This window comes from Megalops cyprinoides, chromosome 18, assembly GCF_013368585.1.
Source record: "Megalops cyprinoides isolate fMegCyp1 chromosome 18, fMegCyp1.pri, whole genome shotgun sequence".
Taxonomy (NCBI): domain Eukaryota; kingdom Metazoa; phylum Chordata; class Actinopteri; order Elopiformes; family Megalopidae; genus Megalops; species Megalops cyprinoides.
Window position 1 is genome coordinate 13459866 of NC_050600.1, and position 25610 is coordinate 13485475.

The 25610-nt window shown below is 38.4% G+C and overlaps 1 protein-coding gene across 1 annotated transcript; it reads left to right on the forward strand.

Moving 5' to 3' along the window:
• The first annotated feature begins 2885 nt into the window (after window positions 1-2885).
• On the forward strand, window positions 2886-24266 carry zdhhc2 (zinc finger DHHC-type palmitoyltransferase 2). Its single transcript, XM_036551251.1, has 13 exons — window positions 2886-3170; window positions 12729-12755; window positions 14733-14827; window positions 15600-15720; window positions 16224-16293; window positions 16389-16421; window positions 17264-17384; window positions 18471-18603; window positions 20631-20757; window positions 21965-22057; window positions 22951-23066; window positions 23532-23603; window positions 23884-24266. The coding sequence occupies exons 1-12, from the start codon at window positions 3026-3028 to the stop codon at window positions 23570-23572; spliced, it is 1122 nt and encodes a 373-aa protein (XP_036407144.1). The 5' UTR covers window positions 2886-3025; the 3' UTR covers window positions 23573-23603; window positions 23884-24266.
• The last annotated feature ends 1344 nt before the right edge of the window (window positions 24267-25610 follow it).

The window sequence follows — 25610 nt, forward strand, 5'->3', positions numbered from 1 at the left end:
ACACACACACAACATACACCACACACACACACACACACACACAAATGCACACACATACACCCTAGAATCATCAATTCAATATTTATCTATAAGGTTCCTTAAAATAAAGAAAACATGCTTTTTCTTTTAAAATGCAAGCACAACAGCCCTGATATCAAACACCAAAAGAATTTTTTTTTCCCTAAGGACCTCAATAAATGCTAAATATGGTGTATGGTGTAATTCTGGGAAAATGTTGCAAGAGTGTTAACAACAAATCTATCTGCAGTTGTCTTAATAGCGGCTGTTTTGGCAGGGTATATATAATACTGGTTATGATCACAACAAAAAAAACTTTCGCATTAGGATCTACTTTGTTATATGCTGAACCATCAAAAGAATTTGTTCTCACTCATTTTGTAGCCATAGTATTATTTGTGTATTCATTGCAATCAGTAAGATCTCATGTAGCACCAGTTTTGTTTCTGTACCAGTCTGCTTGTACTGTGAACAAGATCAAATTTGTTGCAGCAGAAAATGTTAGAGATGCTGAATTACCACAACCTTTGGTGTGATTATGTACCTGCAGGAACAATTAGGTAGGCTGAACTTTTGACAGAGTTGTCATTCCTTTGTTCCTGCTAACGCTACTTAAGTCATTGTTTATGCATCATTATTAATTTGGTACATTTCTATTTATGTCTTGTTTCTATGTGAAGAGGTCAAACCTGTTTTTATGCTTGCCTTGTTCAAGCTCTGTTTCCACTCCACAGTGGTGCAGCATTGTTCTTTCTGATTGCCTGCAGTTGTAAGCCTGATAATCTGTCTATACAGTGAACGCATTGCTAACATACTTTCACCACAACAGCCTGCCACTAAACGCACGTATTATCTTACCCAGAGACAAAAGCACTGCTCATAGTGTGGTATTTATTCCAAACAAGAGTCTTATCTATCATTGCATTAACACATCATTGCACTGGATTCATTTTTATATTGATATGCCTCTTGACGTTAAGCCAGTATTCTAAATATTTCTCATGCCAAAAGGAGAGACTGAAGAAATACATTTAATTAATTTACTCTACTTACTTTATTTAAATTACTTTAAATTATTGTAGGTTTTAAAAGAATCTCATAAACATTGATTGTATTAGTGTATTTATGCTGGTTTTCCAATTTTGGTCTTACTGCTCGTGTGTTTTGTCAATTGTGAATAGTAATAGAAAAGTGCGCTGATAAAGGTGATCAAGAGACTGGTCTGAAGAGTATTGTTTAGGGCTTACAAAGCCTTTTTATAGGCCCTGGGTCTCAGTTGGTCCTTCCCATGGAGGTTGACCTGCAGCACAGCCTGCTGTGTACTGTGTTTTGCCTGTGCTAATACAGTCAGTAAAGGTCAACGCGTTGTCAAGTCTGCAGGATAGGTAGAAATGCAGAAACGGGATCCGTCTGAATATGGCCGTGGCCTTCAGTGGGCAACAAACAGGGCACATATAGAATTTACCTTTACTGAGCGTAATCTGGAGCCTGTGCTTGATGGTTTTGTACCATTAACAGGAATCACATTTGAAATAAGGATTGCCTTTTAGCAGCTGATCCCTTTAACTTGATATATATTATGGTAGCTCTGCCTTGGTGCCCTTACCATGCAAATACTTATATTCGGATATAGGTATCATGAATTAAAAATTGGTGCCCGTTAGAAACCAAGCTCTCATCATATTTGTAGCTCACCATTTACCAGTGGAATATGGTTATTCTTAACTCAACAGTTCTTCCACAGTTTCTTTTTTCATGATCTGTTCTAAATATAGACGACATCATCTTTTTATTAATGTTACTGCTTTTTGTTACCTGTTGATGATAACCATGTTCTTATTATATTAATAGAGATCCTTAATAGAAATATTTTAGTAGCTCCTGTTTTGAAACCATTTGGGCACAGAGTGTGAGAAGTTGTTCTGCCCTACGTAATGTAATGTGTGTAATGATAAATGCATCAGTAAATTATTTTGAAATCAAGAAAGACTCAATTTTTTGTATATTCAGCTTTCCTCAAACATGGTTCAGAGAAATAACCACTACTGCTAGGTATCCGGTCTCCACTGTGCTGTAAAATATAAATTCTGTCACATTAGAAGGCTGGAATTGGAACGGAAAGACAGATTATTACCGGTATGATTGCAGCGAACAAAGGGAGAATCTACACATGGTACATGTTTTCTTTCCTTGGGGTTTTTCAAACTGTCGGCACACTTCTGGGCACCTCGACAAAATTTAAATGATACCGTGAATTCATTGTTCATTGACTTTGTTACTACAGAGGCGTGCTTGAGAAAATTGATTTCCATTGAATCGCCTCTTCTATTTGCCTACATTCACCAAGTATCACTAGATTTCATTTTCATGAATGGACAACCCATCTACTAACTAACCGATTGCTTGTCTGACATTTTTTGGTTGGGAGCAGTGTTTCAGAGTGTGCATGTGTGAATAATGGTATACTCTGCACAATGATCATCACGAATTTATCACAACTGATGTATCTACAAAACGTCTAATCCGAAAAGTTTAGTTGGATCCAAACTACATGCAACTCTGAAGCCAATGCAGACTCACATTGTTCCTGATAAATGAACTGTGTGGACATACAGGCGACTGATTAACATGCTAGGATAGTTGCTTTTTAATTCATTTGTTCTTAAAATGTCCATCAATGAGTCGTAATTATTTCGCGTAGGCAGCAGAGTTATAGTTAATTGAAGCCAGGGCGCACATACCTGTAAAGTGGAGCTAGACAGCAAGGCTTTGGTATGAAAGCGACAGCATCTCACGAACGTCATGGCAACTTGGTGAGAAGGGGTGGTGCGGCTGTTTTTGCACCGCAAACACTATAGCCAGGCGAGTTGTAGTAAGAGGCTGCGGACAGAGGAGGGGAAGCTCACCAACGAATGCACTACGCGCCGCTACTCCCTGGACGCGGCTTGCCAGCACCCATGCAGTGAAAGAAAGGGAGAAAAAAAAAACTTCTGTTTTAGCTCATTTTATGGTGTCTAAATTGAAGATGGCGCCGTCGGGCTCGGGCAGTATCAAAAGAAGCTGTCAGAGAGTTTTATATTGGATCCCGGTCGTTTTTATTACCATCATAGTGGCTTGGTCCTACTACGCCTATGTTGTTCAGCTCTGCATAGGTAAGGCTAATACCATACAGAAGTCACGTTGTTCAGTACGCATATGATGGAATAGCGTGGAATGCCGCGACCAGTCTACAAATTTCTTCTTATACCATTTGACTGGCGTTTAGATTCTGTATGTATATTATTCGCCATGAAGAAGGAAATGTTCATGGATCTGAATGTGGTGAAACTAGTATGGCTTTTAGCAGTACGGTATTTGTTGACGGCGATCACTAATTGTGTTTGTCGTTTGTAACATAGCGTAGTAATGAAGTCAGCATCCTAGGGAATACGAATGCATGTATAGCTTGTTCGGGGAATTATGTCAGTGAATTCAATGAAAGGTTCCGGAAAGCCGTAAAAAAGAAATGTTGAGTCATAGCAATACTACTCGTGTAAACAAGTTGCAAATCTTTTAAACTGATGTTTCTAAGAATGCAGATGTGTTCACAGTCAAACCATGCAGCCGTTAATAGAGAACACTCTAAGCTGTTGATTTCTTTGTATTCTAAGTGTCTCACTAGATTTTTTTTCCCCAGGTAATAGTCTGTTTTATTTTCAGGTCAAGCTTGTTCTGTACACGATAAATCATTCCTGGGGAAAAAAGAAGTATTAGTACTAAACCAATTAAGTGCATATATAAAATATTCATGCGGTCATAATGCATACTCGGTTGCTTTGACATTTTTATTATCTTGAAATATGGTCTTTTCCTACACATGTACTACTTGTAAGGTCATACATTTCCCATTTTCTTCAGATTCTGTTCTGTCTACAATAGAACATGCATTACTAACTGATTTAGCTACCTCTCCTGATAGTGTATACATATTTTATTTGTAAAATGTATTTTAGCTGTTCTTTAAATTTTTTTGCTCAGTAGATGAGTATTGTTTTGGGTTTTTAACTGAACTTTTAGATAACAATCTTTAGTTGAGGTTGTTTTAAGAGGTGAGAGTGAAACTATACATATGGGGTGCTTAGTTACTGTCAAGATTTTTTGTTTGGATGGAAACTGACAAAATAGCAGGAGTGTGTATTTGATTATCTGCTTATTTTTCCGGGAAAATTTCTGCCAGTTAATGACTTGATTTTGCCAGCCCAAAGCCCAAGAGTCAGCCACAGCATGCACCTGATAGCCATCCATTCCATCTCATCAAAGATGTACAGCATGCTGATGGACTGCAGAATGTCTGGGTAATAAAGTTCAGTGAAGGGACATCATTGGAATTCTGTGGCTTTGGCTCTTCAAACACCTGCCCAATGTTTTGTGCTGAATCCGCTGTTGATGTGCTGGTTGTGGTTCTGTACCTGTGGTTAAAGAGGATATTTCGCACAGCTCCACATTTCAGTGCAGGGCAGCCCTAGGGGTAACTGGAACAGGCATGTCCGATCGAATTCATCTTGTGTTTCATAGCAGTTAAACTCTCCCTTTATTACGGTTTGTGTGGTGTCTTTTGAAAAGTTATAACACAAATGACAGGTCAGTATCCCCCGTCAGGTTTTTAACCATAGCTAATTAGTATAATTTATGAATGTCAGACTAAAGCACATGTTTCTCTGCAAGTGAAGATTAGTGTTTCTCTGTGAACAAGTTTTTGTTGAGCTGCACTTGCATTATCTTAGTAACAGTACATACTGTATGTAGGTATTCAGAAATGGATGAAGTTTGCACAGTGAATGGGGCCCACACACCCCAGGATAGTTGTAGACTTCATTGACAAACTGCTCTCCCCCATTACAGTATCTTCTCTCAATTTTACAGATTGGTGCTTCTTTAAAAATATATGTACACTGCTGTGGATGACTCCACATTTACTGCAGCATTATTCTGAGTAGCAAAAGACAGGTGCATCTTCTATTAACCGCAGTGTTACAGTGTCACACAAAGTTTTGTGCTTTCAATTGCTTTTTACTTGCTGATGATCAGAGATATTCAGACACAGTCTCAGTGGGCCTTAGCGGCAGAAGGACATTGATTGAGGCAGGCACTTGAAAGATGATTTAGTCGAACCAGTTTTGGTTGCTTCCCTGCTTCTGGGGATTTGTGTGATTTAAAGAGCTGGAAAACCTGCAGAATTGTGTCCATGTAGGACTGAAGAGGAGATTTCTTTGTGTTTTATGAAAATGTAAACTATGTACCAAGGCCAGAAGCTAGTTTAATGAATAGAACTATGATCATGGGCAACAATGAAATCAGTTGTAATATTGAATTTTGAGAGCATCTCAGCCTGAAGCAAACTCTTATGGATAGAGAAGTACAGTGTGGGCTCACTCATTGTTGTCCACAGACAATCCACTAGAGCTATAATGGGAATACCTTCCAGCCTTTATAGTATTTCTGTGAAACATGGCTGTAGGTAATCACATGAGAGCTTTTTGAATGAATGCTTTTATAATGTTTGTTTTGTGACAGTGGCAGGATAAATACATTATTAAAATATTTGTTAAAATACAAGAAAAACGGAGGTTTTGTTGGCCTGTATTAGAAATAGAGAAATTGAACATAAAACTTTTACTAGAAGAGAAAAAGGACAGGGTAGTCCAGCAATCCACATTTTATAAATGGCCGTTGCACCTTGTGGCCCCAGATTGCCCAGAGAGCTATCTGAATCAACTCCAGAAATGAAATGTTTGAGCACTGAAGGCCTTTAAACTGACAGACAGATCGATACTCCAATCTCATCGAGTTAAATCTTAACTGAGAAATAATTGCACACATCTTTTCTTATTAGATGCCCAAATGATGGTCATAAAAATGTAAAAATAAACACCTTCATCATCTATAGATAACATGGGTAAACAGAGATGATGTGAATGATGTGTAATCTGTTTGGGCATGATTTCTTTTCTCTGTCTAAGCCAAAACTGTTCTAATGTTACTTACATTACCTTTGGGAGAATGTGCCTAAAGATCTGAAAGCTTTGTTGCTGTTCTGTATTATTTCAACCATAAATGTACATGCTTTGTCTCTGAAAGTATTTCCGCAGGCCCTTTGGAGCCTGTTAAATGCAAGTTGAAATGCCACAATAGCTCTGTATTACACAATAGAATTTTGTGCTTTATTCTTGAAAAATGTAGGTGATAAAAAAGGGAATGTAACCAGGTCATTTCACACAGACCCAGATGAGGTATTTCTATCAACAGCAAGGTCCACAAAAGAGAATCAAAGCCTGGCAAATAAACTACAGAGATGTTGTGGAAGCCCTCACAGTCTGTTATGGAGAACATAGTGAAGTAAGGATACACAGGACCGGTGCCACTATGTGGCCACAGCATTCTGGAAAAATAAGACCACATGTGTCTATTTACTCTCCTCTGACAGCTACAGTCTCAGAAAGTAAAACATAGCCTTTTTTTACTTCTTTGATCTGACTATCTATTTTAGTAGTTGACATTAATGCTAACATGCTGCTTCTACTTTCAGATTTCTGAAATTGCTTTTTTGAGTAGTGAGTGGTCTAAATGATGGTATTCATCTCGAGTATGATGAGAAGCACATAAGAGATTGTGGAGGAATATGCCCAGAGGGCACTGCACCAGAGCTGTTTCAGAAGTGTCAGAGGCTGTAGAACTCACTGCTCTCACTGCAGGATGCTGGAATACTCTACAGTGTCTGCTTGGCTGCAGCCAGACTGTGTCAGTAGACATTCTTTCTCTTATTTTTGTCTGAAGCTGACAAGCCCAACTTTGAATAGTGACCATAGTTTCCAAAGGTTAAGAATCTGAAAAATCCCTGCTTGTGTTGTCCCAGAGCCCATGGTGCACCCACATATTACCCGCTAGGCGTAAATCTGCAGTAAATTCCTTCTTACAACCTCAATACTGTAGTAGAGGCCATGAGAATGAAAAGAATCGTTGTACTTCCAAACACATACTGTACAGTGGATGTGCTATTCCGTACTGTACATCATTTCAGAATTTTTTTTATCTCATTTGTCCAGCTGTTGGAAAGCTTCCCCTTCACTCAAGAGATTCTTATTAACCTGCCACTCTACCGCTGTGTTAACATTGCTAGGAGGGACGTTTGATTAAAATATTGGGCTGGGATTAAAGTCAGCATTAAACCCAGGCATGCAATTTAGCAAAGGGTTCAGATGCTAAGTGAATGGTGTTTTCCTCAAGCAGTCATCTTATATTCTGTAACTAGTCACCAGCCCCACAACATTGTACATACCTATCTTCCAGTAGTTACATACTCTAGTTGTATGCAAGTGTGGTGCGTGCAGTGGTAACATGGTTGCTGCTGTGTCTTTGGATTCATCTACTCCATCTTGATCAGCACCTTTTCCAGCTTCACCTGGCAAACGAGCAACTGCTACTCTGCACTGTCACATTGATGTGATTTTTGCCTACTTTTTATTGGTGTGTTTCATTCCAAGGTGTTCCGAAGTGGTTATCTTTCTGCTTCTTAATATGACTTAACAGCATTTAGAAGCACTTCCCTAACTCTCTTTGAACATTTTTTTTTTTCAGAGAACCAGTTCTTGTGTGTTTTCACTTACCTGTAACTGTAAAAGGGTGTTTTTTAGGTTTTTCTGTCTTCTAATTGAAAGTAGCCCAGCTATTAATTCACACAGCAGTGTAATAAATGAGCTCCCAGTGCAGCTCTGTGAAGCATATAATGATCTGCATAATGGCTGCATGTACTAGATAAGGCAGAGTACAGGTGAGAAGATAAGAGGTAGGAGATCACAGCTGCACGCAGGCAGTGATCTCTGTCTTTTTGACACTGATGCGCTCCTTCCTGAAACACAGGCCTCCAAATCGCTTCTGTCCCATTGTGAGTAGCCATAACTAAATCAGTGTCATTATGCCATTCCATTTCTGCTCAGGTAGCTAACCTTGGATGCTGTGATAGCTCTTTCTATCATGATGCTACAGTCTGAGTGAAGTCTTACATTGTTTCGGACCGGACTCCCCTTTTGCAGCGAGAGCCAACTGTATCTCTGAAGTCATAAATTATAATAAATTGCTCTTGCGAGGACAGCGTGTTGAAGTTAGATTACCATTGTGATGCATTTGGGGGGAATTTAAATAATACAACTACCCAAACCTTTATTATTAAGGTAAACTCATTTTTAGACATGCAAAATCTAAGTAATGTTTCATGTTTATTTGATATGAAAAATAGTAAGAAAGGTATATTGTTTTAGATTAAGCATTCCATTTGTGTATAATATGATCAAAAAGAGCCAACAAAAGATACAATAGCATCATATTTAAAATTGTATTCTTATTCAAGGGATTGTACATCATAAGCACATCAGCATATCATCAGCTGTGATTATGCGGATGGAACATAAGGAAATGTAACGTGTTTACATTTCTTCACTGGAACATAAAGCAGTGAAATGTAACTGTAGGAGCCCTTAGAGAGCATGTGCCTTGAACTAATGCAGGCAAAATTGTAAGAGAGTACAGTCAGCTGATTGCTCCGTAACAGACTTAATCTCATTGTCTGCCTGGTTAACTGAATAACTCCAGGCAATATTTGCTTGACCCAGTTTTATCTTTGTTTTTCCTCTCTTTTCTGGTAAAAAGACAGGGTGTTTAAATCTATTAAAAATATTAAAAATCTGAATTGTCTTAAAGTCTTCATGCTTAATCAGTGAATCAAAACACACGTTGTGAAGTATTCCTTTTATGGAGTATGTACTATTCACTTACTGTTCTAAAAATTGAGTTAAACGAAGAAAACACAGAAACTGATTACAGTGAGATATATTCAGCAATAGGATCCTATTTTCAATACCCATAATTTACAGTGACTATTATTTTGCTTGGTGATGTATTTCTGTTTTAAATATCCAAACTTTAGGGTTACAAGTTTGATGCCATGAATGCAGTCAGATATCATACCATTTAAAATGAATTAATGCATTCTCTTTATTGATCGAAATAAATTTCATTTGTATTCATCTGTTGCTGGTTCCCTGTTGGATGGTATATCTGAGCTACAGGCAGGTCTTTAGCTGCGAGCACCTGTTGTAGCCTGCGGGATGACGAGGCAGGGATGGTACAATGTTTAGTGCCAGCTGGATGCCCACACACTCCTGATGGCACCCAGACTGGCTGCGGAGTGACGGCCGCTTCTCGGATGCCACACCCCTCTCTCTCGTGCTCTGTTTTTATCGCGCAAAACTTTGTGACAGCCGGTTTTGCTCACACCAATGGCAGTAAAAGTCAGTAAACACAATTGAATGATGTACGTCCTGCCATGAGCACAGCCTACAGCCATGACTAGGGCTTGAGAGGAAATTACAGTGAGCTTTGAGATGCTGAGAAGGAAGAGCTTCGACACAAATTGCAAACAACATCCTGTCCGTCTATATTCTGTCTGCCCTTTGTCTCCATGACTGATGGAAACCAGCTCTGGATTTCTGGTTTCATTAAGCTATGGCTGATCCCCGTAGAACAGTCTCTGCCAGAATTTTCTTTTATTCATTTTTATTCATTTATTTATTTTAAACATTTCTTGTACTGTAAAGATTGTTTTTAAATGTTGTGTTGTGATGTTTTTAAAAACCTTGCTGCATATTATTTTATACCATCTTAATTATGACCAAAGGAAGTCTTTGCAGGTGTCCTTCAGCCACCTCCGTATCTGTTACTCTGGAGACCTTCTGAAGTAAGGCGCTTTGTCATAGGATATCAGTATACATAATTGATGTTGTCATTGAAAGTTCGCACAGTCCCATGTTCAGTGTCTTACACACAAGGGTTTGGAAGTAAAGAAATGCCCAATTTGGTTGTAATGTTTAAGCAGTAATTAGAGAATAAACAAGTGAAATCTGATAATGAAAGGACTGAAGAGTATTTAGTGTTCCCCATTACTGTATTAAAGACTGGGTGCATTTGTAGCCCCAAAAAAACAGAGGGATTTTAGTCCTGAAGGTCCAGGAGAAGGGTTCTGGTCCATCTAAACTTAGAATTACAGACAACAATTGCTAAGAATGTTAAGCTTGCATTTAACTGATTTGACTTGTATTAGTAGTTATTATTAGTAGTATTTAGCTACTAGTAGTATTTAGTTACTAATAATTACTACCCTATTTGCATAGAGTACCACCTCTTCATAAAATGTACATTAAGAAAGCACTGTTGAAGTGTCTTTTCACAGTCTGTTATTTATGTTCTTCTCAGTTGTATGAGAAATGATGCTATCCTGAGAAAAGGGGGGGTTTCTTCACTCATTCAGACTACAAGCATCAATGAAGAACCAACTGTAACTGCTGTAATGGTATAATGATATAGATCTTAAATTACCAGAGGTTGCCCATGTTTTATTTGTAAAATAAGAAAATCTTAACTGGTCCTCAAGAAAAGAGTTGTTATTAATAGTATCAAGTGTTTCTTTGGATGTATTTTAGGATTTCTATTTGATTTTAATTTTTAATCATCAAAGAGTGTGTTCGTCATGCAAGTTTTTCCTTTTGCTCTGAGTGGCAAAGTCAGCATATTGTACCACAGCGAACTTCAAGCTTTAACAAATCACATTGCCACCAGTTCTCAGTCATCATGATGCCTGTATAACACCACTTTGGAGACCACACTATAGCATTTAATCCATTTGTAAGGCTGTGGCCTTATTTTAATGGGCAGTTGTAATGCTAGCAGCAGCAGGGCCATATGATCTTTATTGCTTATACTCATAACTGATATGAGCATGATGGTGATCTTCAGTCTATCTTTGTGTAAACAGTGCCGCAGCGGTCTCATAAAAGCAATTAGTTATATTTTAAAAGAGCACTCTGTATGAAATAACATACATGCAATAATATTAAATGTAATTTACCGAAATTGAAAACAGCAGAGAGTAATTGAAGAACGTGATAATAATGGTAATAACTGGATCATAAACTCAGTTTAGCAGACTGTCATTATTATGCTTTTCAGATAATGATACATTGCAAATGTGACCCTAACCCTCTACCCCCAACATACGCAACTTTATATAGTAGGATACTGTAAGTATAGTAGCGCTACATTCATGTTTGTTCTTCCACCTCATCTGAGAGTAATTCACTTGTTAGAACACATTAAATCATGAGGATAGATAAATCTCACCAAAACAAATTATTACAACCTGTTTTCCATCAAGCACTGAAAATCTTCTAGGAGTATGATTACAGGTTCTACAAATTAGATTACTACTATGGCTACTACTGCTATTAATAATAATATTAATAGTAGCATGCTATTATTATAATAACTATATATCTTGTGATGGTAGTCATACATCCTCTCAGCTATTGCATTCCTTTTATATTGTCTAGATTGTTATTTGAAATGCTTTGAGACAGACATCCTCAATTTGCCATTAGGAGCTGATGGCCTTTTTGTGCTTGTGCCCCAGTTTAATGTGAGGAAGACAGAGAATGCTTAGGAAATGCACCATGCTTGGCTCTTGGGTGGGCTCTGGTCTCAGTGGTAGCGTGCTGACGCAGTGAGAGTCTCCTCCCGGCTCACCTTTCCCGAGTGCTGGCAGCGCTCTCCTTACAGCATGAGGAGCTGACAGGAGCCCGGGTCTGGCTCACTGATCCGTGGGGCCGGTCAGCAGCTCACCTCCCCTGTAGGGAGACTGCCAGAAACTCTACAGCTTGGCAGCTGCTACTCAGGCTAATCACCCACCACCACCCCCCCCCCCTTTTTTTTTTTTTAAAGAAGCATATCTCCTCTGTCTCATGAATAACCTGGTGTTCACACACTGGGCTTACAAGTGTATTTGATCTACACAAGTATATGCATACTTGCAAGTATATGCAAGTATATCACTCTATTCAATGCTCACCTCTGGTCTTTCGGTAATGAACTATAATACAAATTAAAGGTTGGCTGAAGCATTTGGAATCATGAGTAGCTATACAGTAAGGAGTTGTGACTAGTGTATGATCCCATCTTATGCTTTGGAGCTGTCCCTGAAGAATTGACCCATGTACTTTAGGAGCTTGTTTGAATATTTCAACAAGTGTTAAGCATTGTATACTCAGAAGAAGGTACAGCACACCGCCTGGATAATTCATTTCTCCAAAACCATTCTGGGAAAGTAAATAAATTGATGTTATTCAGCCTGGTTATGAAAGGTACAGTATGATATGTCTGGCCACTCTGTCACATAGAATAGAGGGTTTTCGACAGTGTATGCTCAGTATACTCAGTTATGTAGCATAGCTTTGACGCATGTTTAGTTCATTATGAAGCACACATGAATAGGAGACACATTGAATGCTTATCAATCACAAATTAAGGACAGCTTGTTTGGTAAAAATAAGAATAGGATTGAACGATTAAATATGTGCAACCAGTCAAGAATCTGCATCGCTTGCATGTGAGTGAATAATACTAGGATACGAAGAGCTGAGTAGGATGTTGACATTCTTTTTGTAAAACATCTACTTTGTCCATTTTTAATTCATGCGGACTTTCTTTTGACAGAATATGGCAGGATATAACCTGGAAATGCAAACAGGAACAGTCTGCCCTCCTTTCACTGGAGCTGGCACTCAGTAGACATTGGAGGGAGTGTTACAGTCAAATAGGTGTAATTGCATCATTTCATTCTTTTTCAGAGTCTGTTGAAAACATCGGGGAAAAAAGTAAGTACCCTAACATAATCTCATGGCTGTCCTGTGTTGTATAATCCATAACAATCGCTTTAACCTTGTACTATGTGTCTAATGCAGCAAATAACATTGCTGGAACAGTAAAAGCTTGGATTTCAGATCATCACTCTTATTCACAGAGGCCGTCTTTTAGGTCTCCATTAAAGTTGCTGTCCTCAGTGTGGATTGAGGAAGTCAGCTACACCGAGTTCATCTGCTGATCCATAAATCATTCTGTCCTCTCTGCTGCCTGTCTTTTACTGACACTGTGGAGCCACTGGAAAATCCCAAGGGAATTGATGATGGCCATCATACCTGAAAATATGCAGATATTGACAGGCAGGTCTCTGATTACCACTCACTGGAGAAAGACAACATTCTTTATTTAATTATAAGAAGGCCAGTTTGAAATTGTGTGTGTGCACAGCTGCGCACAGCGGTCTGATTACCAGTGTGATCAAGTGGAGTGGTGTGGGTAAGTGACTCGTTGTGTATTATGAAGCCCCTTTGATCCAATAGTGTGCATTTATTCAGCTCCTTGTGTGCACTGGAAATGAACAGGAGTTATTTTAAGAATTGAAATGAGAGTGCAATATCTGAATGCTGAAATATCTGCTTTAAGTGTACTTCAAGTCTGCTCCTTGTGAATGTCCTGCTGATTCCTGTCAGGCCAGCCTATCCTCATCTCAACTTCTCTCATTATCCTCCAGCAGCTTTGGCTGCCTGTCCGCAAACGCTAGAAAACACAAATCAGCTTTTTTTAACTGGCTGTCAGCATGCAGCTAGCCACTGTCTGAGAGCCCCCTTACAATGTATTGAAACAGCCTTTCTCTTTCAACTGTTCCTCAGATGTGATGTTTAAATCATCAAGGCTCTAGTACCTTTAGTCAAAGCCAGCTAGTGGCCCCAAGGCTTTCATCTGTGTTAGTGGCTTCTCTAATTTTTCTTTATCCCACAAATTACTCAATTGCACACTGGAAACAAATTAGGGAAATTACATGAATAATACATTCACTCCTGTTTTCTGACACCACCCCTAAATGGCGGCTGCTCTGTGGTCCCATACCTGAGTGTGCCCATGTGCTAAATGTGACATCATTAAACACTTGCACTATTGGCACTTGTTGGAGGGCAGTTTATTCTGATGTTTAAATGATTTACACTTGACCTCAATAACTCAGAATATGAAAAGACCTTGAAATGTGATTACCTTCTTTGGCGTAGAGGGTTCATGAGTTTTGTGTTCCTTCCCAGGCATGATTTAATCAGAATTTATTTTGTCAATCAATTAATCTCACCAAGAGCAAGAATTGCCTCAATCCCAGAGGGGACTGTGGGAAAAGTTTGTTGAATTGCGTAAGAGGGAAACAGTACTACTGTATGTATAATTTATCACTTTTCTAAACTTCTACAAGTTGTGATTACTCTGCAAGAAACCAGTGGTAGTAGTAGAAGCAGTAGTTTTGTATTTAGTGGACACCATTTTTCAGAATGGAATCAGATTAAATCCAGAAATCAGGCGTAAATAAGAGTTCACTGTAGACCTTTTGCACTTCTTTGAACAGAAATACAGTGTCTCTACTAAGCAATTTTACATCGATCAGTAAAAAATTGAGCTTCAGCCAATATCTGCAAGGGGAAAAAAATACCAGTTCTAATAATGGGACATGATCAAAGTCAATCAAATGATCTGTGCTTCAGATGAAATATGCATACAGCACTGTGCAAGAGAAAAATGACAATAAGAAAGAGTAAGAGATTTAAAGCAAATTAAAGAACCAATGGGGAGGCAGTGGAGGCAAACAACAGTATGAGAGAAGCAAGCTCATATATACTTTTTTGTTTTATTGTAGTTTCCTTTTTATTAGATCCTAAGATTTAAAACACCCAAAGATAGTTGGAATATGTTTGATTAACATCAGACCCAAAGAAATGATTCCTCTTACCGGTATGTGTCTATCTGTTTTACAGTTGTATATCTCCTGGCGTATCATCTCTTTTTCTTCATGTTCACATGGGCCTACTGGCAAACTATTTTTACTAAGCCTATGAACCCTCTGAAGGAGGTGAGTATCTGATCAGCTCAGATGTGGTCAGTGCAAAACGGAAATTCTGAGCATGCTTTAACTTGTTCCATTACAGTCGTACACAAGTCGTTCATTCACTCAGAAAATAATTCCACTTTCAATGGCAATTACATTAGTTTTTAACTATAATATATAATGTAACTGTTACTGCCTGTAACATTTCAAATATTTCTCCTTAACTGCTACAAACCCTGATTACTTTTGAACAGCTCTAGTATTATGCTGTAACAACATAGTCCTTCTACGCTGTCTGTGTGCAAAGTGAAACATGAAACGCATCTCTTGCTGTGTAAGCAGAAGTTCAGGCTTTAATACTAGTGGATAAAACATGGGCAGCTGATATTGAAACAGAGATTAGTATCTATGCCTCACTCCTTGCTAGCCAGTTTTATGTCAACATTATTGGGTTTCAGTTTTCAATCATAAAAAGCCTCAGTGCACCAGTCTAATAATCTACAGCTGCAGTAGTTATCCACCTGATTTCTGTGCTTGGGAAGAAAGGATGAGAAAACAAAGGGCAAACTGAGATCAGACACATGACTGACGGAGGGGAGGAGAAACTGGCCCTTTTATTCTGCACTCAAAGCAGGGCAATGTCAAGACTACACTTTATTCATTCTCTAATGCTCTATCATTTGAATCTTCTTTGGAAAGGGTCATATGCAAAATATGTTCTCACTGTAAAGCCTTACTTACCATGCTAGAGGTATTACACATTGCTGTTCTGTTGTCTCTTCCCTATTCCGTGCAGTTCCACCTGCCATATGCTGACAAAGAACTGCTGGAAAGAGAAGATCGGGGAGAATCACAGCAAGAGATCCTAAGAAGAATAGCCAAGGATTTACCCATTTATACCCGGACCATGTCTGGAGGTACATAAAAATATGGCTCAAATATACTCATTGATAATTTCACCAACCGTGATAGACCCATCTTGTTCTCTCGTGGTTACTTGATCCGATCACTGATATAGATGTGATCATTACATTACCTTACTTATTTTGTGTCCACAGCAAGCATTAATTTGATGTATTTCCTGTAACTGCAGTGATTTATGTGGACATGTTGAAAAGAGCTTTACACAAACGGAAATTAATAAATGATTACACAACAAATATGTCCATGTAAACTTGGATCAGAAATTGTGTTTCAGTGGAAGAAATCAGTGGGAAAGTCATTAAAAAGGCAAAATCGTTCAGCCCATAAAACAGACAGATATGAACTGTTTTACACCAGCTCTTGTGAAGTACCCAAGCCCTCAGGATCAATAGACAATTTTCATTCATTGATGTACTTTTTATAGGTAGGCAGGACAGTATTTGGCCTGCTGATTGTTGTTCGGCTTGTAGTGCTCTAACGCATTGCTTTTCCTCAGCTATCCGTTATTGTGATCGCTGTCAGCTGGTGAAGCCCGATCGATGTCATCATTGCTCAGTCTGTGATAAGTATGACTCTGCTTACTCTCTATGTACAATTAATTTGGAATATCTTGTTAAGGGTAGCAAGTGTAGCATAATTAAACTCCACTGTGATTTTACAGGTGCATCTTAAAGATGGATCACCACTGTCCCTGGTGTGTATTACCTCATTAATTTGAAATTAAGTTGGGTCTTTTATGCTGTATAATATGGCACATTTTCTGTTTTTTTGTTTTTAACAAGAGACTATATAAATTATTTAATGTTGCTATAAGGAGCATATTAATGATATTTTGAAAGGAGCATTTCATACAGTAATACTTTTTTTTAAAATAGCTTTGTTTTTTTTTTTATTCATGATAAGCTGTACACTGATGTTTTAAATGCAAGACCCAGTCCATTTCACTTGTTGTGATAAAATGATGCTAATTTACAACCTCTGGTTCATGGACACAAGTGTGCTCCAAACCTGTTAGCATGCCATCAACACAATGCATGTTGTTGCTCATTTTCATTTTGAGGAATGCAGCACATGCCCAAATCCATTATTAGTTTGATAAAAAATAACTCTTTAGAGTCCCAGAATTAACACAGATGCAATATGTTTGCTTCCTGAAGCAAAGCTCTCAAATTGCATCTGTAATTGCATACAGTGCTAATATACAGGACATAAATAGACATCCTTTCTATTATTACCACATTGGCAGTGGGTAGATGCTGGTCTCGCTCAGGAAGAGAGGAGGCATTGTAATCAGATGTGTATTAGAACCTGAATTTATCCTGATAAGTCAGGTCAAGTTTCAGGTGAAATGATCCCAGCTGACATCAATTGCCTTACAGGCTATGCCCAGAGCAAAGCTTATTAGCAGGCCCTATAATCACAGAGTTTATTTACTGCCAATGAATGGGAGTGTATCTGTGTTTTCCTGTGGGATTACTGTTTGGTGTTTGCACTATTAAATATGCTCACTGCAGCATGTCTTCTGTGTTTTGCCAGGGTAAACAACTGTGTGGGCTTCTCCAACTACAAGTTTTTCATGCTTTTTCTGTTATATTCTCTACTGTACTGCCTCTTCGTCGCTGCAACAGACTTGCAGTACTTCATCAAATTCTGGACTGTAAGTCTGTATTTAACTATTACTGATATGTGTCTCTGTCTCAGTGCAAAGTAAGGAAAAATAGAACTGCTGCATTTCATAGACTTCGTTTCATTAAATTATTTACAGTCTTGGTGTTTATGTTTGTAAGGCCGGAGGTAGTTCCTATATCAGAATATACCTGGTAGGATGAACAGTATAGTCAATCTGTGGTATTGTATCTGATTAATGCTGAATGGCTATCCATACTGCAGGCTTGTACAGTAACCCTGTAGCATTCAGGAGTCATAAATACACATTATTTATTAGCTTTATGTGGCACAGCTAGTATGCTTTGGATGAAGTAACAGCTGTAAAATGATTTTACAAAGCTGAAATGCATTTATTTAGAATTCTATATACACATTTTAATCTTTGCACATTTTAACTGGGGAATCAATACAAGACTGTAATCACCATAAATGATCATCATCATTACTCTGTGAATTAAAAGAACAACAGAAAACTAATGGATGATGTGTATTTCTGAATCTTACATTATTCAAAAATTAAGAATGATGATTTAGAAATTATTAAATACCTCAAGAATAGCATATGTATTCATTCTCTTCCATTTCTATTTAAACACAGAGAAAACATTGAGTATTTAGAAATTTACAGTGACATAAATTTGCTGTTTATAGACCAGATAAGCAAATGTGTCAGTTTCAAATATTCATTAATTCCCCAAGTTCACTATTCATAACAGTTCATATTATTTAGGAAGGGTGTCATTTCATAATTGTTTAATTACAAAAAGAAATGTGCGCATATAAATAAAGAGCTCCATGGTGAGTAATCATACACTGAAGCAGCACCATACTTCTTGCTTATTCCTTCATAGTAATCTGTGACCAGCTCCTTTGTGAGTGACTGTCCTGTGTATGATCTTCTTTTTTATTTACAGTCAGTTCTGTGTGCCTGTCTGTTTTGTAACTCTATTCTCTGTGTGACCGCCTGCCCTGCGAGTGAATGTTTTGTGAGTGACTGTCTTTTTTGTGATCTCTTCTTTCTGTGCCTGTCTGTTCTGTGAGTGACTGTCTGTTCTGTGTGTGGATGTCTCCTCAGAACGGACTGCCTGATACACAAGCTAAATTCCACATCATGTTCCTGTTCTTTGCGGCCTCCATGTTCTCTGTCAGCCTGTCCTCTCTGTTTGGGTACCACTGCTGGTTGGTCGGAAAGAACAGATCCACTTTGGGTGAGCCCTCTCTTCTCTCCCCTGCTGACTGAGCTGTGTGCCATTACAGCCTCCCCCTGTGGCTCAGAACTGTGTATTTTTTCATGTTGAAAAGAGTGGCATCGTTAAACCCCAAGGGTCATCTCAATGAGTATTTGGCCTTATAAAAGTGTGTGTAGCTTGAGCACTGCTTGTTGGAACTAAGCCCTTTCTTTTGCAATGGTGTGACATACCAGGGTGTCTCTTACCTTAGTGAATGCTCAGCTGTCTTTTTGGATTGGTATTCACAAGACCAGGGGAGGGTTCTCTGCTTGACTGTGCTCATTCAAGTACGCCTTTCTCCACAGAGGAATTCATTTGACATTTTGCTTTGCCTGTGTTCTTGCTACTCTCCATCAGATCAGACAGAAGTGCCTTGCTAGTGGAAACAGGGAAGTGTACAGCAGCTGTCTCTGAAAGTGATTAGGTATGCATTTGAGCATTTGTGGTGTCCCCACCACTCAGCTTGCAAGCTCTGTGTCAAAATGCCTGCAAAGGATGAGACAATGCCATCAGAAAAACATCAGAACAGTGCAGTTGAAATCAGGAGTGTAAAAATGGAGCATACTCTGTATATGCTATAAGGGCTTACCTTTTTATTTTATTGGCATCCTTTGTGAGCCACTGGTGCTTTGTATATGCTCTGCACAGCCTTGATGATTTATGTTGTTTCAGCTAATGACTACCTAAATGTAGTGTGAATTACTAGAGTGTTTTTTAAGTGAAAAGCATTGGAGGTAATCAAGTACTAAATATTTGGCAGCTTACAACTGGTCTGCAGATTGCCGTTCTCACATCTGACTGTTGCTCATTTACATAATTGCTCAAACTTAGTTTTGTAATCACCTTCCCAATTAAAGAGGAAAACTGTTGCGGAATATGGACAGCTTCCATGGGTTAGCGCTTACATAATTTGATAATGCTGTCTTTGTTGGAGCCTTCACTAAAGCCAGCCCTCATTGTGTATGCACAGTGCTGATCCTTATTTCATTTCAGAGTGGATTATCCACATACAGGGTTACAATGTCATGGAAGGGGCAAAAAGCAATAAGAGGCTTAGAAATTGGATGAGAAATGGTACTCTGCTCAGAAGCTGATGTGAAAGTACAGGTATACCTGAATGCGCAATTGGTAGACTGTGGAATGTTTTCCACAGGAAAGAGATTTATGATGCGCAGGCATTAGGTGTGGTAAATTCATATTAGGTATGTAAATTCATTTATTTGCTGCCGATATCTCATTGCTAGATCGAACACGTTTTAAGGTGATGGTGGAATGAAGCTGGTTTGTTTTCCAGTTTAGCTGAGATGCCTCATATGCCTCACTGTATTAATCTTTTTTTAGGTTTATTTGCAATCTGATATCCACCATATGAAAGCAAAGAGCAGCTCTCAGTCTTGGTATTGCACAAGCTCTGGTTAATGGATCAGGCTTGCATAATAACAGGATAAGTGCAGTTTGAAAGAGGAGATTCCGTGACCATGCCTTCGCTTGAGAATAAGTGAAGTCCATTCACTTCAAGCCTACATAACATAGCATGTGTTCCGTATGTTTTTTTTACAGGGAGTAGCAGGACAGGACTTTGTGAAAAGCAAAAAATAGCAGATTACTTTTTGATAGACATTTACATGTCCTGGTGTGTTTTAATGTCTTGAGGAGCTTGAGGCATGTTAGTAAAAGATTTATCACTATGGTACTTGTTTTCTCTCAGAAGAAAACAATATTATGAGGTATCTAAAAAAATGATCAAAGAATGCCAATAGACACTTTAACTGTCTCCTTCTGCCCATGAAACAGAGAGAAAATGTTTTTCTTTTTTCAACAGCAGTAAAGCTCGCAATACATAAAATCTGTCATAACTCCTTGATGGGGCATCAAACGCTAATTTTCTGAGATAACGGTGGTGAGAATATATCAAATGTAAAATGTTCTGTCTCTGGGGATAAGTCCAGAGCAGACAGAAGTGTGGCATGGGGAGAGTGTTTAGTGATCTACATCTCTCTTCCCAGAGGCCTTCCGGGCTCCAGCCTTCCGCCATGGAGCTGATAAGAACGGCTTCAGCCTTGGTTTCAGCAAGAACTTCCGACAAGTATTCGGTGATGAGAAGAAATACTGGCCCCTGCCAATTTTCTCCAGGTAAAATGCTACCCACTGCTGTGTGTGCCAGGATATGTCTCTCAAGTGACTAGAAGCAAACCTTTCTTATGTGGACAGCCCTCATCTTTTTCATTTAAATGGACATCAAACCAACAACTATCTACTCATACGGACAATGCCCAGTAAATGTACATGGTTAGCTGGGTCTGAGTAGGAAATTGCTGGGAATCCCTAAACCAATCAGAGATATGAAGGAATGCATATCCAGGGTGGGGGTGGCAGCAGTAGAAAGTGAATGAGATAGGAGTAGTATGTGCTCTACTGTAGTGAGACATTCACTTCAGCAAGTCCTTAATAACTCTGCTTGGTGGAAGGGAAAGATAAGCATTTGGACAGATGATAAGGAAGAAGAGTTTGTAAACCTAATTAAAACCTCCACCCAAGTCTAATGCAAGAAAGTTAACTAAATGAGTTACAATGTAATGGACCTAGTTGAAAGTGCATGTGCAACCCCATTGTTTTATAATGCATTAAAGTACTTGAAATGAGTAACAGTCAAACTGATTGAAACTACATACAATATGATGTAAGTCATTTATCTGAAAGGAAATGCAGCAGAGATTGAATAAGGAAGTAGTTGTAATTGTAATTGTCTTTATCTACTATTCAATACTAAAACTCAAGAATCAAGGGCAAACTAAAGTCAGACCTGTTGTTCTGGATAGTTCTTCTTCTACAGACTCATTGGGATGACTGTGGACTGTGAGGATAGTCATATGTCCATCTAAGACAATAAAATGCTTATTTGTTCCTTGAGCAGACCTCCAGGATTCCATTAGTTGAAAGAAAGATATCCTAACAATTACTTTTCTCTGATTGGGAGACATACATTAAAGAAGTATTTCATAATTGTTCTTAAATACTGATAGCCATGAGCTACAATATGTATTACATGTATTACATTGTATTATGTACAATATAATATGTATTGCATTGAAACAGATTTGCCATATGTTTTTCAACAACATCTGGCCACGGAGTGTGGTATCATTTTCTAAATTCTTAGAATAATATCTTTTTGACATGAATGAAACCAAATGAAACTCGGGAATTTCCACCTGACAGACATCTTATACCTGAAACCTTTTACAAATTTGAAGTGTTCTTAAAATTCAGCTTTACAATGTCATGAAAAAAAAAGAATTGAATTTAAATGGTGGACTTCTTCTCTGTGCTCTATACACAGTCAGGGTGATGGCTGCTCCTTCCCAACCTGCCTTGTGAACCAGGACCCTGAGCAGCCATCCACTCCTGCCGGATACAACCCATCAACCAAGAGGTGAGCCAGCTGTTGTGGCAGACAGTGTGCTGGGAGTCTGCCCTCCCACACAAAGCCTACTGGCTGCGTTGCGGTACTGGTGGTGATCAGTCACTGCCTGAATCATTCACAAGTTGGCAGTGTTACAAAGGACAGCGTTTGAATTTGTGGATGTGGAGAATTCACCATGCAGATATGATGTGTAGTACCTTGTGTGTATTCATATCTGAACTTCTCTTTTCTCAAAACCTCTTTTGACATGCAAATATTTTCAAAGAATATATAGTTGATCACATTTTTTGCTAATTAAATTTGCTTTTTATTTGAGCAGTATCATGATCTGAGATAATGATATTTGAGCAATCATTACCATCTGATGTCCTTCCCGGTGCTTCCCCGTAATGATTCATGGGGAAGTGGTGATTTCCACATAATGAAACAACACTCTATTCTAACTGCTCACTTCTGTTCAAGGTAAAGGATTCACCAGCAATGTGATTTTCAGAAGTGAATATATGTTTTACACCTAATTGTATCTCAACAATACAGAAGCTCAGACTGGCAGGTTCAAGTATCATGTTTTGATGTAAAGTAATATCTGGAAGGGTTTTTGAAAGGAAACTTTATGTTCTAAACCGCAGCAAGGGGAGCTGCAATTAATTCTCTTTGGAAGAAATATGGATTATTTATCTGTTAATTAATTGCATGAGTTAACCCTTGAGCAGTATTTAAGTATTCAGCAGTAGACCAAATTTTAGTCTGAAATGAGACATTGCTTTTTTTACAATTTGGAAAGGTCTTTCATTGGCCTTGCTTCACAGGAAATCAAGTTTTATAAATGTGTACCAATATCTGCATATTTGGATTATTTTACCCTCAACAATCATATTAGCATGTCCCTGTGTGATTGCCAGTGCTGGAGAAACACACCAGTTCCCTGCCAAGCCTCTGAGAGAGTCGCAGAGCCGGCTGCTCAACAGTGGACAGTCCTGGAGCGAGGCTGAGGGAGCCGATGACAAGGACAAGCGAGGTGAGAGGGGACAGAGCGCTTGGTTCTCCACACAGATGCTCCACGGCTCATCCGGGTGGCTGTTGTGGGCACAGACTGGCACAAACATTTGGCCTCCACTGTTAATTTAGCGCAAGTTCTTCAGAGCAAGGACAAATCCTGGCCCTTGACAGATGTCCTGGAGCTCATGACTCACAATGTTCAATGAAAGTGATCATAATTAGCTAGCGCTCAGCAACCCCTCATAACAAATGAAGAATGTGACTATGTACAAACTCAGTTTTTTTTAAATATGAAAAATGTATCTTTCATTAACAATGCACAGTAATGTTTCATAATGCATCCCTCTCATCAGGAGAACATTCAGCTTTGAAGCTGTTTGAATATTTAAACAGCAGCTGTCAGAGCAGTAAATGATAACCTAGAACATGCGTATTTTTAATTGCATCTGAATAGTGATTTTAGTTTTTTACTTTTTTATTTTAGGTACAAGCAATCCAGCAATGACCATAGAAAATGAAACGTAAATTGTAGGGGTATTTCTACCTGGAAGTAAAGGTTAGTAACTAAGTAACTTGCTTGTGTAGAGATGTTCATGTAGAGCCATTCATGAAAAAGTAGCTTTTTCAACCAGATTATGTTTATTCCTTCTACTTTCTTCATAAGCACCAGCCTGCAGTATGGCTAATCCATCTATTTCTGTATTACATACAAGTTTAGTCAAATATTTTCAATATCTGACAACAATTTTTGAGGGATAGCTGCTCAGACTGGTAAATCTGTATACAGTGATCACTGATTTACAAATCTGAGTAATATTTCTTTTTTCACATTTCAGGATTTCTGGTCCCTCTGTCTGTTTCTACAGATGTGGCCTTTGCAGTCTGATTCAGCCTAGAGGGTCCTTGCTTACCCACAGTCCATGGTGTGCCTGTGTGGGTGTGCTGTCTTGGCAACATCCCATCATCTAATTAGCTTGCTTCATCTCATGGCTCGACACCGAATCAGTGCAGTAGATAGCTCCTTGGAAAGACATGGATTTATTATATCCATAATGTTTGTTCCTAAAAACATGGCTTCAAGTTAGAGATTTGAGATTCAATGGATCCTACATGATCAAGCTGAAAGATCAAGCTGTGTTCCAGCGCAGAAACCAAACAGAGTTACGAGGACAAGTAGCATTCCAATTATTCGTACTGTTTTTAACGTTTATACGTGAAGAAGCACATGAAAAATATATTAATAATTTGAGCATCTGCTGCACTTTGGATAAAAAAAATGATAGCTTTGTATGATAGCTAGAATGTACCTTTATTCAACATTTTCTTACCAAAGGAGCTATATTGTAGACAATTTGATCGTTGAGACATTGATCTTGAGAATTGGATAGCGTTAAACAATGTTTTTTAAGCAATGTTTCAAGCTGTATTTACTTTTGTGCCTTTGTCTATAATTTGCCTTTGAGTATACAATAATCCATATGAATATTACACATGAAACTTTTCCAATTTACGGTATTGTTATGTGTCTCATTTGGACCAACAATTTAAACCTAATAGTCAGAAAAATTGATATACTTGAGATATTTGTATAGTTGAAAATGTTAGGTGTTGTGTGATGCATAATACATTTGGATGCTTTGAAATGGCATGCCAAAACAAATATTTTAAAATACCTTTTTATGTCTATGGAACTTGAATGAAGGTGAATATGTAGTGCGCATAGCTATTTTGTATGGCAGTTACATGTACATACTATTCCGTATATACCGTTATGGACAATACCGTGTGATGTACGTGCTTTATATCTCGTCCGTGAATATTTAACTTGCAGAAATCATAAGAATATTCTGCTGTGATAAAGGGCTGCATTACGTTTTAATTTTGAATGGAATAATGTGACAGTATGAAATTGGACATCAGTCTCACTGGCAGCCATCTCCCACTGAAAATCTACATGTCACTTTAACTTAAGAGCATTCTCGATAAAGAAATTTTTTAAAATTAAAAAAGAAAAATAAATAGTAAATGAAAAACAGAATCATTTTTTGGGAAATCAGGCTGTCAGTCTTGGTCCATGCATGCATGGGTCCATTAGCCAAGTTATCTGGACCATAGACCACAAAATCTTACAATCTTTGAGTATTTGTGTGAGTGCATGTGAGCAAGTGTGAGTGTGTGTGTCGTTTTTAAGTAAAGACCAGCTAGCGTGCTTAGATTTCCCTGCCCCACCCTCACATACTAGTGAAACAACTCCCGCTTGGCAAAGAAGTAACAGAAAATGCAAAGAGATTCAGAAACTCATGTTTTTATGTTCTTTTGCTTTTTTTCTCTTATACATTTTGTTTTTATCTTTGTGGTTTGTCCTCGGCATTTCTCTGAAGAATAAGCTGAAAACCTGCTGCCAAAGTCTCTGCGGTGTACTGCACTGTGCTAGTGTACTACTTATAGTACTTGTCAGTGGCTTTTAAAGTGAACACAGGCCAAAGAAACTAACTGTTGTTCATAGCAGTGTATTCACTGTAAAACCCAGATGTGCTATGGGTCTAGTAAGACATAACATATT

Excerpts from the sequence above, each read along its gene's own strand:
- zdhhc2 (XM_036551251.1), top strand. The coding sequence starts at position 3,026 with ATGGTGTCTAAATTGAAGATGGCGCCGTCGGGCTCGGGCAGTATCAAA. Across the intron at positions 18,604-20,630 it reads AAAGAACAGATCCACTTTGG|AGGCCTTCCGGGCTCCAGCC; the intron begins GTGAGCCCTCTC and ends CTCTCTTCCCAG. Across the intron at positions 22,058-22,950 it reads TACAACCCATCAACCAAGAG|TGCTGGAGAAACACACCAGT; the intron begins GTGAGCCAGCTG and ends TGTGATTGCCAG.